Source organism: Periophthalmus magnuspinnatus, chromosome 6 (genome assembly GCF_009829125.3).
Source record: "Periophthalmus magnuspinnatus isolate fPerMag1 chromosome 6, fPerMag1.2.pri, whole genome shotgun sequence".
Taxonomy (NCBI): Eukaryota; Metazoa; Chordata; class Actinopteri; order Gobiiformes; family Gobiidae; genus Periophthalmus; species Periophthalmus magnuspinnatus.
In genome coordinates, this window is record NC_047131.1 from 26907554 (window position 1) to 26921202 (window position 13649).

The following is a 13649-nucleotide window of genomic DNA, read 5'->3' on the forward strand; positions in this document are numbered from 1 at the left end:
GGCAACCACTGTGTTTGACCTGTGCACATCCTCTACAGACGCCCCTGAGAGAAAGTAGGCCCTTAAACTTTTATCCAGGAGCTTATAAAGTAAAAAATAATGTTTGGTCAACTGCTGGACCCCGTGTCTGCGGCTAAACTACAAAACCGCCGAACCAAAGAAGCTGAAAGGCGAGAGAGAATATTTAACGACAAAGAGCGGAGCATAGGGGTAAGTGTGGCCCATCAGAGGCACAGGGGGTGATGCCACAGGGGGTGATGCCACAGGGGGTGATGCCACAGGGGGTGATGCCACAGGGGGTGATGCCACAGGAACATGTGTCTGGGACAAGGGTATGAGTGATCATTAATTCTGTCCTCTGACACAGGTTGACAAGAACGCGTTGGAAATGCAGCTGAAGGAAAAGAAACTAAAAGATGAAGTGGAAAAGGAGAAGCAAAGAGCAAGTGGTGAGGTTCCTTCCTTATTACACTGGGTTACAAAAAAACATTTTTGAAAGTTGTCTGTGTTTTTTCAAATGAATTCAAATCCAAAAATGATATCCATTTTTCTCAGTCAGGTCAGGTTTTTATGCTAATTTGATGTTGAAAAATCCGATCTTCTGACTAAATTGATTACAATTTTGTGACATCATCAGTTGATTTTCTTTAATATTTCTCATCCCAAAAAATGTTTTAGGAGATAAAAAATTGTTTTCTAACAGAATGTATTAATTAAATGTTACGTTATGTTAATTGATAAAGGTAAGTACATGTAAATTGGAACGTTACGTTATCATTATACAAAATTCAGGACATGAACTTCTGTTTTTATGAACCCCTTGAATGCTCAGCAGCAGGGATGTCTCTCTTCAGAGTCCAACAGTAATCAGCCATCATGACTGCATCCCAGCGTCCCTGATACCTGGTCTCCATCTCTTTTATGTCCTGATGGAATCTCTCCACCTGCTCATCACTCAGTGATCCCAGATTCTCAGGAAACCTGAACATTTAGCTCCTTTTGGGAAAAAGGATGTGGAGCATCATCATTAAAACCACACTGGAGGAATCTTTGTCACTGATGTCAGGAACTTCTACAAAGACAGGTACTGGAATTTCATCACAGTGAGCTACAGGACGACGTGCTGATTCACGGTCAGGATACTTGAGGCTGCTTCGGTTCTTTCTGTTGATCCCAGTCACATCAATAGCCCAGAAGTAGCTATTGATGTCGGCTCCCTCCAAACCATGGGAATTCCAAACTTCAGACAACTCTTCTTGCCTTTAGTCCACTGATGCAGATACTCGGTGCATGACTTGCATGCCATGTGTGGCGCCCAAGCTTCATCTTGGTCACCAAGTTTAATACCAAAATAAGCATGGTAAGCACGCGTTATGAAACTTGTGACTTGATTCCTGTTAGGAACATTGGTGTATTCACCGCAGATGTAGCAGAATATGTCAGGCTTATTTTTGCAAGATCTTCTAGTCGAAGCCATTTCATTCACTTGTAATATATATATAAAAAAAAACTATTAGTCATAAGTTGGCACATGCAAAATCTTCAGAATTTGTTTATAGCGAGAAATATAACAGAATTTTGCATCATATGACGTGAAAATACTCATACAAAATCAACAATAAAATCATCCAAAAACAAATATGTAGCTTAGTTCAGAACGTTGACCTGATTGAGCAAAACCAACGTGATTTTTGGATTCAGCACATCAAAATTATCCTAAATCAGCTAAAAAATCTTAGACAATAAATTTAGTGTTGACCAGTGTTATATTCCTTATAATTATGGTCATTATGCTGTGTCATTTGGCAGTGTTGGGTGCAACTAATGGTCCTTAAATCAACAAATAGCCTTATAACAGCCAGAGTGTTTTTTTTGTTTTTTTTAATAGAGCACAATTCATCCATAAAGTAATTCAAAGTGCTTTACAGAATGAGAAAGACAAAATCACATTACAAACAAATGAGAACATAAATAATCAAGATAAATTTACTTTATAAGAGAAAAGTGCTGAATAAAAACCTTAAAAAACAGAAATGATTTAAGACTGGATTTAAACATTGTTAAAGTAGAGGCCTGTCTCACATCTTCAGGAAGCTTGTTCCAGGTTTTGGCTGCAGAAAACTGAAATGCTGATTCTGCATGTTTAGTCCTCATTCTGAAGTCCTCAGAGTGTGAGATGGTTCATATGGCACTAACATGTGGGGGATGTACTTTGGTGCTGGTCCATGGAGAGACTTGTTCACACTGTTCACTTGCTTTAACGTCTATTCTCTGAGCCACAGGAGTCAGAGCAGAGACCTGAGCACAGGACACATGTGCTCGCACTTTCTGGTTCTAGTCTGGACCCGAGCAGCAGCGTTCTGGATGTACTGCAGCTGTCGTAACACTTGTTTGGAGAGGCCAGTGAGCAGGACGTTACAGTCGTCTAAACTACTGGAGACAAATGCACGGATAAGTCTCTTTAAGTCTGGTTTTGATACTTTTTGATTTTTGCAATGTTTTTGAGATGGTAAAATGCTGCAGATGTTATTTATTTGATGTGGCTGTTCAAGTTTAAGTCCATTATTATCCCCAGATTTCTAGCCTGATTTGAAGGTTTTAGAGAGAGAGAGACTGGAGGTGACTTCAGTGACTTGTCTGAGTTTAGCTGGAGAAAGTTGTTTTGCATCCACACACTGATCTGTTGGATGCAGTGACAGAGTGAATCCACTGGTCCATATTCACCTGCTGCCAGTGAGACATAGATCTGAGTGTCATCTGCATAGTTGTGGTAAGACACATTATTGCTGCGTATTAACTGGCCTAAAGGCAGCATGTAGAGGTTGAACAACAGGGGTCCCAGGACTGACCCCTGGTGAGGTCATGTGATCTGAGACACATTTTCCAATTTCAACAAAGTACTCCTTGTTTTCTAAATAGGACTTGAACCAGTTTAGTGCCGTACCAGAGATGCCCACCCAGTCCTCTAGTCTCTAAGAGGATCCCATGATCGACAGTGTCAAAGGAAACACTCAGATCTAACAGGATCAAGACTGAGACTTTTCCTGCATCAGTGTTCAGGTGGATGTTATTTGTCACCTTGATAAGAGCAGTCTCAGTGCTGTGGTGGAGTCTAAAACCTGGACAACATCAGTGTAGTCGTTCATTTGGAGAAAGTTAATAAACTGTTGGTAAACAACTTTTTCAAGGACTTTATCTAAAAACAGCAGATTTGAGATGTCGGTAATTGTTTCGTATTGTGGCATTAAGACTGCTCTTTAGGAGAGGCTTGATAACCTCAGTTTTCAAAGCTCTTGGGAATGTTCCAGATTGTAGTGACATATTAACTATGCAAGCGAGTGGTGATAGCAAACTGTTGAGCACAGACTTTAGAAATCTTGTGGGTAACACATCGAGGCAGCATGTAGATGAACTCAGACTGCTGACAATCTCTTGGACAGTTTTGTCAGTTACAGGTGCCAAGTGAGTCAACTCTAAGTGTCTAGGTGGGTGCTGGGTTGTTATTTGCGTTGTGGAATTGATGGCATTTTTAATGCCCTGAACCTTGTCATTAAAAACTACCATAAACTCATTGCATTTCGATGTGGGAATTAGTGCTAATGGTAGTAAACAAGACACGAGAGTTGTTACTGCAACTTCCAATAATGTTCAAAAAATACCTCTCTCTTGTTCTACATAAAGTGTGGTTGTATATGTGCATCTTTTCTTTGTAAATCTCATAATGAACCTGGAGCTTCCACTTGTGCCATTCCTGCTCGGCCCTCCGACACTCCATTTTCTGTGCCCTGACTGAGTCATCATTCCTCCATGAAGGTTTCTGCTTATCTTTAACCTTAATCAGGGTAACTGTCCAGAACATTCAAAACACCCAGAGCCACAGAGTTCAACACATCATCAACATTAGAACATGGTGGTTTGGGAATAACAGACGCATAAAAGAAAACACAGAAATGATCAGACAGAGTAACATCCACCACACTGACAATTGAAATATTTACTCCTTTTGTAATGAGCAGGTCCAGAGTGTGTCCAAAAGTTTCAAGGACAGAACTGAGCCTTTAGCCTTTCTGTCACACACATTATCCACATGTACATAAAAATATTAAAATGACTAAACCATCAAAGTTTGTTGTGACGAAGCTAAGCCCATTGTGGTCAAATTAGGAGGAAGACTTGCATTAAAATGTGTGTTACCAAATGGAAATTTTATTTATATATATATATATATATATATATATATATATATATATATATATATATATATATATATATATATATATATATATATATATATATATATATATATATATATATATATATATATATATATATATATATATATATATATATATATATATATATATATATATATATATATATATATATATATATATATATATTATATATATATATATATATATATATATATATATATATATAAAGACTCCTATCAAATGTAAAATAACTCAAGGAAAGAACCTAAACTGTTCACACAAAAATCAAAACAAAATAAGCAACTTTAATTAAATCTGCATCTCAACCACATGCACACAATTACTCTAAATCTAACAGACTATCTAATGGACAAACTCTCTGCTTTTATACACTCCCAGGAGGAAGGACGTCCCCCAGATAAGTTAAACTGATTCCACAGGTGGTGTTAGATTTTAACTTTCAGCAGTATTCCAATCAAACTGCTCAATTATGAGAGCCTGAATCCCTTTGACAAGTGTTTAAAATAAACACTTAAATATTGAAACCAAAATACACAAAGACAATGAAACAAAAAAGACTTTCAACCAGTTCCCCCCTCCACATGGTGCGGTCCATGACCTCACCCCTAAGCCTTTAAAAATGGGCATATCTCCTCTTTAGTCTGGACCATGTGGAGACTGTTAAGTAATGAATGTGAATGTATTGAACTGAAATGAATATTTTTAATCTAATAAAATATCTTTAAAGAACTGGTGTATGTGTGGTATTAAACTTAAAGGTGGACTATAATGAAACAAAGACTAAACAAAACAAACCCAAGGTTATGGCTAGTAGTTTAGTTGAATATTGAAACATTTTAGAAAATGAAATGAACAAATATAAAGCATCTCTGTAAAATCACCAATAAAACTTGGTCATATACAAACCTCCCCAGCAGCGTCTAAAGAGACTATGGAGGGTGATTGTTTTAGCTCCATTTTAAAACATACTCAAAAGATAGCAAAAAAAAAAACCCAAAAACTAAAGTAACTAAATTATCTCTAAAAACTCCATACACACCTTCATCCTTTTTGTTTGCTCATGTTTCAGATTTCAATTTGAAGTTGAGTTGATTCCACTAGAATTACATTACCTGTGTTTTCGTTAAGCCATTTTTCAGCTAAAAATATAGAGTCAAGCTTAAAAGAAGTAAAATCATTAATTAAAAATTATTTGTTACATCAAACTGACAAATCTGCATTGAGCACAGCAAGTTTCAGATTAGTTTCAGTAGGACTGGATGTTATCTTCATACAGGGAATGTAGATAATAATAATAATACATTTCTCTGATTAGACAGTGTCCTTCTGTTAATCAGTCTACATGATATAGCTCCATCCCAAGGCCTCAGCCTGATATTACCTTTATCATGACTGTATGTCCTGGGACAGCAGAGGCTCTGTGTGTCCTAGCTCTTAGCGATAACAGCGCTGGAGGAAGATGGGGAGGGCAAGCTGAGGGGAGTTTGGAGGGATCGGGTGAGGGCCAAGGAGGTGGAGCAGGGGGGAGTAAATTAAAAAAAAAAAAATAAAAATATCTGGCACACTTCGACTAAACCCAGCACTTTGAAAAACTGGGTCAGGACAATTTATAGCCTACAAGATTAATCAAGACAAAAATTACCAAATTTATTAATTACAGTAGCCTGTATTTGATACTGGATTGTGTGACTTTTTTTTTTTTCCACAGATGCAGAGATGCTCCATTACCAAAAGGCAGCCAGCATTCTGACACATCGCCAACAAAAACTGCAACAGCAAATAGCCAAAGACATAGTGATCTTCAGACAGAAGTACCAGCAGCCACCCAGTCGAAGGGAGTATGATCTGAATGACCCAGAGTGCCTCAAAAACATGAGTCCTGAGGAGGCACAGATGATGATCCCTGGACTGACCGGTGAAGACCCCAACAGTAAAGACCGGCAGCAGAGACAGAGGGAGCAGCTGCAGCACTGGCTCATACAACAGCAGGCAGAACGCCAAGGACAAAGACACAAGCAGGAGTTGGAAGGTAGGTCTAGTTTTTACCAAAGAGTCAAATATCCAATAAGGATCAGGTTTAAGGCTATCAAGGGGGATGGATACACGTTTTAGATTTCTGTTTTCAGATAAGGACTATGACCGGTTCACGGTGGAGGTCAACAATATGGCTCTAGAGCTGCAAAACCTTGAGATGGAGAACCGAAAAGCAAAAGTCATTGCAACTAAGGATTTCAATCTTGCAATGGTAAGTCAACTTACAATTCGCCAATAACCAACAACATGTGATAAACTGAGCACACTGTTATATGGAACACTGCTCCCAATAAAATCTGCAAAATGGAGATGGTGTGACCCAGATGTCTTTCTACTCCACTACATTTTTTTTTAAGATTGAAAAGTAAAAGTACTTTTTATTAGTGTTTGAGACCTGCTGAAAAGGCTGAGGGTTTATTTTTATCATCTTAAAAATTTGAGCAAACAAAACTTTACCAATAAAACCAGCCAGAAATAAACAACTAGTTCTTTTTCAATTACATTTTTTGCTCGGTTATCTGTACTTTTACTTGAGTAACAAAATTAAGTACTTCTACCACTGACAATCATAATTCTGATTTAATTCAATTAATTTGGAGAATATCTATGAGGACATGTAAGATAATAGAACATTTGCAATAAGAAAAAAATAATAATAATAAACTTGAGAAAAAGCTTTTATATAATCTGGTGGAATGTTGAAGTTGTGTTGGATAAAAATAAGATGTACCTACATAACTACAATCGTTTTTTCCATGCCATAGTCAGAAGAGAAAAGGCGTGAACAATCTCAGGATAAAGATCCTGGGGTTTGGGATTTCATGGATGGAGAGATCAAAGTGGACTCCCTCCAAAGCATAGTGGAAAAAGAGAGGAAAGAAATCTTAAAGCTTAAAGAATTTCAGCAACAACAAATAGAAGAAAAAAAGGTAAAAAAACAAAAAAAAACAAAAAAACAAAAACATATTAATTTACCTTCCTCCCACGTTTAAGATATTACTATGTTTGTATTTGCAGAGACAAAAACTAAGTGATGAAAGTGAGGAGCGTGACCACAGCCGCGTCCGCATAGATTCAGCTCGGACGGCCACGCTCATTGAGAGGCAACAGGCAAAACTCAACAAGCAAATGAGGAAACACCTGGACAGCACCAACCTCATGTTAGCGGAGACCAGAAAACAACTGTAAGCGACATAAATCAACATATCAGTCAAAAGTGCAGGTTTTCTTGAATAGATGTTTTTTGCATTTGAAGGAAACCGGATATATCAAAGGGAGCCGTCACTGAGAGTTTCTTCTCCCAGTTCAACACTTGCAGTCGATGATGAATTGTTGGACTTAAATAAACACATAATTAATAATTCCAGATAAGCAAGCTACATTTGTTTGCTATTGTATTGAATTGCTTTGTACAGCATTAAAGCAGAAAATCTTTCCCAATAATGTATGTATAAAATTCATTCAGACTCCTTTTTTGCATGCGAGGAAACTACAAAAACCTCACAAAAGTTACAAAAATATATTTATTTATTTAATAATCATCCATCCATTTTCTTCCACTTATTCGGGGCCAGATCGGGGGCAGCAGTCTAAGCAGGGACTCCCAGACTTTCCTCACCCCATACATGTCCTTCAGCTCCTCCGGTGGGACCCCAAGGCGTTCCCAGGCCAGCCGAGAGAAATAGTCCCTCCAACGTGTCCCGGGTCTTTCCCGGGGCCTCCTCCCGGTGGGACATGCCCAGAACACCTCCCTAGGGAGGCGTCCAGGAGGCATCCTGAGCAGATGCCTAAACCACCTCAGCTGCTCCTCTTGACGTGTAGGAGCAACGGCTCTACTCCGAGCTCCTCCCGTGTGACTGAGCTCCTCACCCTATCCCTAAGGGTGCACCCAGCCACCCTGCAGAGGAAACCCATTTTGGCCACTTGATCTTGTCCTTTCGGTCATTACCCAAAGCTCATGACCATAGGTGAGGGTAGGAACGAAGATTGACCGGTAAATCGAGAGATCCTGATCCGCCTGTCAATCTCACGCTCCATCCTTCCCTCACTCGTGAACAAGACCCCGAGATACTTGAACTCCTCTACTTGAGGTAAGGACTTTTATTTAAAAATCATAAAAACTGTTATCTCTCGAGACTTGAAAGCACTAATCACATTAAGAAACATCCAGTCTACACCCTTTAAAAATGTCTATTGAGTATTTTCGGATATAAACTTGTCCCATCTTTTCTGCCACATAGCCAAAGCTTTCTCTTGCTGCTGGGCTGGTAATGAACAGTACCTGAAAGACAATACAGGGATAATGTAGTAATGACAGTAATTAAGATATAAACAACAACTGATAGAAACACCCTTTAAACTTAGTCCTACTTTATGGAGTTGATAGCCAGTGCTTTGAGGGTGCCTAAGTTAGACCTTAAGCCGCCAAATCCAACAAAGGCTTGGTAGAAGTCGTAGGACAAACCAGAGGCACCGAACATGGCTGGATCGTCAGAGCTGATGACCAAAGGGTGGTCCTCTGCCATCAGGACTGCACCAGGGTGGTTTCTTAAGTCATCTACCAACTTTAAAACCTGGATAGAAAAACATACAGCTCACTTTATAAGAGAAGCAAGTTTGTGGAACTGTAGCTATAGGTATCCAACCTCTCCATATTTTCAACAGTTGAATGTCAAGGTATAGAATTAAAATGTGACACTATGATCAAACAGTGAAGTGAATTCATGTCTATTCACAGTGATAGATTTTTTTGCTTAATCAAATTTTCAGAATGATAAAGTAAATTTAATGTGTTAAAAACAGACTTAAAGAGGCACTTTAAATGTAGGATGACTATGCTTCATCCTAATACTATGTATATAATGATACTTTGCGTTGACATCACACTGTGGGGTGTTTGGGCCTGTCTGACTATGGGCAGAATGTTCAGCAGTTACCATGTAGTCACAATGCACACATTAGCAATAAGTACCAAAAATGTTTTAAGATTGTCTGAAAACTCAAGAAAAAAACATAAAATTAAACAACTCTGTCATCAATGAGGCTCCTGAAAATGACAAAAAAGTGACAGTGACTAACTGAAAAACTGTTGTTAATGTTAGCTAGGACTTGTTTAACAGCACACAATCAGATCACCTGTTGTAGTTTCCACTAATGTAGCCCTTTCTGGTCAGATTGTGTTAAAGTTCAGATTAAAGTCTAACTTGAGTAACAGAGCTTCAGACAGAGCAGTGCCTACATTAGCATCACACCTCCAGGGAATGCTGCAAAGTATCTAGATATATATATATATATTTAATATTATTTATTAGTTCCTGTGATTATAATGTGATCAGAATATATGTATCAATTCCCAAATAATGTTGATATCCTCAAATTTAAACACCTGAATTAAAGTCATTGCCTATCACGGTCTCTGGATTTCAACCATAGATCAAGTAAAGCCCATAGACTACAGCAGTTCTACGTGAAAAATGAAAAAATATACATTTTTAGAAGACCAATATTGAGTCTTTTTCAGTAATACACTTCATCCACCCTTAGATTTTACATAAAATACCTGGTTGGAGATGGGGCAAATTTCCAAAGCTACTTCCTCTTTTCCTGGAGAATTCCTTGGCCACAGGGTGTCGTAGCAAAGCAAAGCCATGACCAATGCGTGATGTGTTGAACAACAAAGCATCCAGCAAGTTCTGGTCCACTTCTGAGCCCTCCAAATCTACACACAGTAAAACAATAACATGAGCTATTCTCTTTCCTGTTGCCACAACAAAACAAAAGGTGGAAATTGGGCAATCTTGCTATAGGTCTGGCACAAACATATTCCCTCTTTGTCATAGGTCAGTGTTTTTATGTGCCTCATCTGTGATAAATAAACAGATAAACTGTAATAAACACAGACATACTAGTTTTCTCCTGCGTGGAAGTAGAAGGGAAGGGGGCAGTCCTTTGTCTGATGGGAGAGAAAGTTCATTTCGGAAATACCACAGAGGTCCTCTCCTCGGTCTTCACGGCCCACCTGTTTTGCAATACATTACAAAAAAATAAAAACATATTTTTAAGATGAAATTGTACAATAAATAACTAATGCTCACCAAATCAAAAGCCTGCCATAAAGTCTGGGAAGTCTCTCTTCAACTTCATGGCCGTCTTTACAACTTGGTCCATCACGGTCGAATTCACCGCACCCTAGTGCAAGACAAATGATCAGCATCAGCAAGTGTAAAATGGTCAAATAGATGCACAAACCGTAATTTACCTATGAATAGTGAAAATTATTCTTGCTCCAAAGAAGTCTGGAAAATCTGCTGTGAACTGTCTTGTGACATCCTGGTAGGTTTTTAGAGTCCAAGTCAAATTCGTGAGTTCTGCCATCCAGCTCATACATCTAAATTAAGGGCTATCACAGATACCTAAATTAGAACCAGTATAATGCCACAATAACACAAGAAACACAAAAAGGGGCAATAACAAAAATGTTACCATATTTAAGATCTATATGTATTCTTGTGTCGAATGGAAATTATTGATTATGTTCAGGAAATTAATACTTAAGTTCATGTTTTTATGTGTTTTACCAAGACAAAATAAAAGTAAATAAAAAAAAAAAAAAAAAAAAATCATCAATCATTAGTATTTAAGGCTCACAGCTGTACCTCAGAGAGTAGCGTCCGCAGCTCCAGATACATGACATTGTCTGCATATAACTCGCTGAGGCCTTGGTAATAATAATCTCTGAAGACTGGAGCGTAACTGACCAGATCGCTCACAGCACGGAACGCTTTTTCAAACCGCTCCCACACCACGTCCTGTGTCGGGTACACCACGTCTGGGTCCAGCTCAGTGAAGAGGGTTAAGTTCTTCATTATTCTGATGGAGTGAAAAATACATTACGAAAATAAAGGTACAGGCGGAATTCCTATTAAAGTTGTAGCTCGAACCTGGAAGTACGAGTATAAACGTCTTGTGCTCAAGTTTTTGCGCTGGCATTTGACTGAAATCAGACAGGCTCTCGGAATTTTAATTTGAAAGTTGACTAATCCTCACATAAAGCTGATGTGAAATAAACAGCAGCTACCTGTAATCACGTTATATTACTTTGCTTTGCAGCCAACATCAAGTCCCTATCCTTGGAAATCGACAGTAATGATACCAATAACGTTCATCAGAGAACTTCTACAACACGGAACACCAAACTAACTCTGTGAACCCCTCTAACCCTTTTATATTGTCACCACTTTTAACTACAAACCAAGGCAGACATGTACTTTTTCATCTGTTATAATTTAATGCTTAATTTATTCATGTTTTGCTCATTTTTCTCGTCTCTAACACATGAAAAATATTGACAAACTGCATGTTTTAACTACCTGTCATCAAGCTCAGTCACATTAACAGTCATAGCTCGGAGTTTTTCCAGTAAAACCCAGGGGGAGCAGCGAGGCAGTGGTTTGGGCATTTGGGAGCAGAACATGAACCGTATGGACTGTGCGTCTGTAGAGCACATGTAGAGGTGAGGCCGATATGTCACATTCTTCACCAGCCACTTCACGTCCGTCATGGAGAAGTCATGCACGTGAAGGGCTGCCCCTAGACACAAAAATACTTCATTTAATACACAATACAACTTAGCACTTTGGCATTCTATATATTCTATTTTCCACGCATGGCACAATAGCATGAACTCATTTATATATTTACATTTTTACAGGGCATGTTAGAGATCGACAGATGTTTTTTTTTATATCTGATACTGATTGCTTAGAATCCAGAGCAACGAATGGCCAATAAGCTCTGCCGATATTTTTTGGTCAACATATAGGGCTGATTTTGATTATTTCCAACATTTTTTTTTACTCTGAATTTACAACAAACTCGGTCAACCAATAAAAAAAAAGTCTGTCTCTAGTGCTTGTAGCCTTTATCGGTTCCTCTTCATTTCTAGTGTTTTATTTGAGTCAGTTTTAACCAGATTTTTCTCACCCGTCTGTTTAGTTCTGGTTTGGAACTTCTGTAGCAATAGTGTAGTTTAAACCTGAACTTCCTTGGTAATTATGTTCTTAGGTGCTACTTAGTGTGGCAAGTTTGAGGACCACTGGTTTGATAGACATTTAGTTTTTAAGGTAAATGCCTGGCTGACTTGCAGGTGGTGCAAAGCCACTGTCACTATTTTTACTGAACAGATATTAAAAAAAGGAACATGAAGTTACTCTGCCGTGTAAGCAAATGTGACCATACTTGCACTTCCCCATGAACACAGAGGATACCTTTAGGCACTTTCTGCAGCAGACTGAAGAGGGGGCTTTCTTCGATCAGGTCCCTGGCTTTAAAGAAGTGCACTGCAGGTGGAAAGTCTTTCCTCATCACCTCCTCCTGTTTCATTTGTAAAAGTCGAGAGTTGAGAAGTTTCTCCTTCTCACTCAACACCACCTGGCCTCCTGTCTGCATGGACGCCTCCATCTCCATGAGAGTCTCTCTATATTTGGGATCTGGTATGGACAGACCCCCCCACAGGCAGCACAGGGCCATCCACAGACACACCACTAGATGGCGCTCTGGTGGGACATCCATGTCTGTAGCAGGTTTGGATTAGTAGTAGCCCATACGGTCTGGTAAAACAATAAACAGATGATATGCATGACAGTTGGGTGGTTAAGACTGTTTTTATACCTCAAACACACAAACGCTGCTCTTTCTGCAGACACTGGTCACTGTGACTGTCCCGGGACACTGGGCTGTACATTTCCTCAATTCCGATCTACACAACTCTTTGTTATGTTGAATGAAACCGAATACAAACAAACACGGTGTAAATGTATTTTATGATTCCGTAGATAAATAAATACAAGGTTTCTTACAGAGCAGGGGCAGCAGGAGAAGTCTCGGCGTCTCCACAAAGCGGAGATTTTGTTAATCGTCACAAAAACAGAGAAATAAAACGAATGACATCAGTCTGCGCGCGCAACATGGAACAAAGTCAAAAGAAATCATCTGACAAGAAGTGAAGGGCTTCTGCCGCCGACTGTATGAAGAGGTTAAGGGAAAAAAGACAGATCCATGGAGGACACAGGCCTGTGTACAGTGTCTCAGCCTGATCAGTGTCTCCAGAGACGAGCTGTGGCTGAGGGGACACCCCTTTGTTGTGATTGGTTGAGCCCAATGTCGATAACACGGATCAGATCAGGGAGGTACAAGTTAAAACAAGACAAGATACATGTCTGGAAAAAACAACTGAAGCTGTTTTCTTGTTGGGTGACTTGACAATTCAAAGTATTTTTTTTTTTTTTCTCGTACTTGTACTTTTTATAACTAAGCTCCGTCAAACTATTTAGCCATCTGTTGACAACATAGTGACCTTCAGAAAATGACTACACTACTTCA

The 13649-nt window shown here is 38.9% G+C and overlaps 2 protein-coding genes across 2 annotated transcripts; one reads left to right on the forward strand and one right to left on the reverse strand.

The window, feature by feature from the left end:
* The first annotated feature begins 99 nt into the window (after positions 1 to 99).
* On the forward strand, positions 100 to 7594 carry ribc2 (RIB43A domain with coiled-coils 2). The gene is made up of 7 exons (XM_055222229.1): positions 100 to 210; positions 368 to 449; positions 5944 to 6264; positions 6362 to 6480; positions 7034 to 7198; positions 7287 to 7453; positions 7525 to 7594. Exons 1-7 carry the CDS (start codon positions 100 to 102, stop codon positions 7592 to 7594), a joined length of 1035 nt encoding a protein of 344 aa, XP_055078204.1.
* Positions 7595 to 8288: 694 nt separating this feature from the next.
* Positions 8289 to 13354, reverse strand: ada2a (adenosine deaminase 2a). The gene is given in 13 exon segments (XM_055222670.1): positions 8289 to 8550; positions 8640 to 8842; positions 9829 to 9870; positions 9872 to 9987; positions 10155 to 10209; positions 10211 to 10287; positions 10364 to 10457; positions 10518 to 10625; positions 10627 to 10656; positions 10925 to 11138; positions 11639 to 11858; positions 12536 to 12877; positions 13127 to 13354. Coding segments are annotated over 12 exon segments (1554 nt in total). The 5' UTR covers positions 12840 to 12877; positions 13127 to 13354; the 3' UTR covers positions 8289 to 8459.
* Between the last annotated feature and the right edge of the window lie 295 nt (positions 13355 to 13649).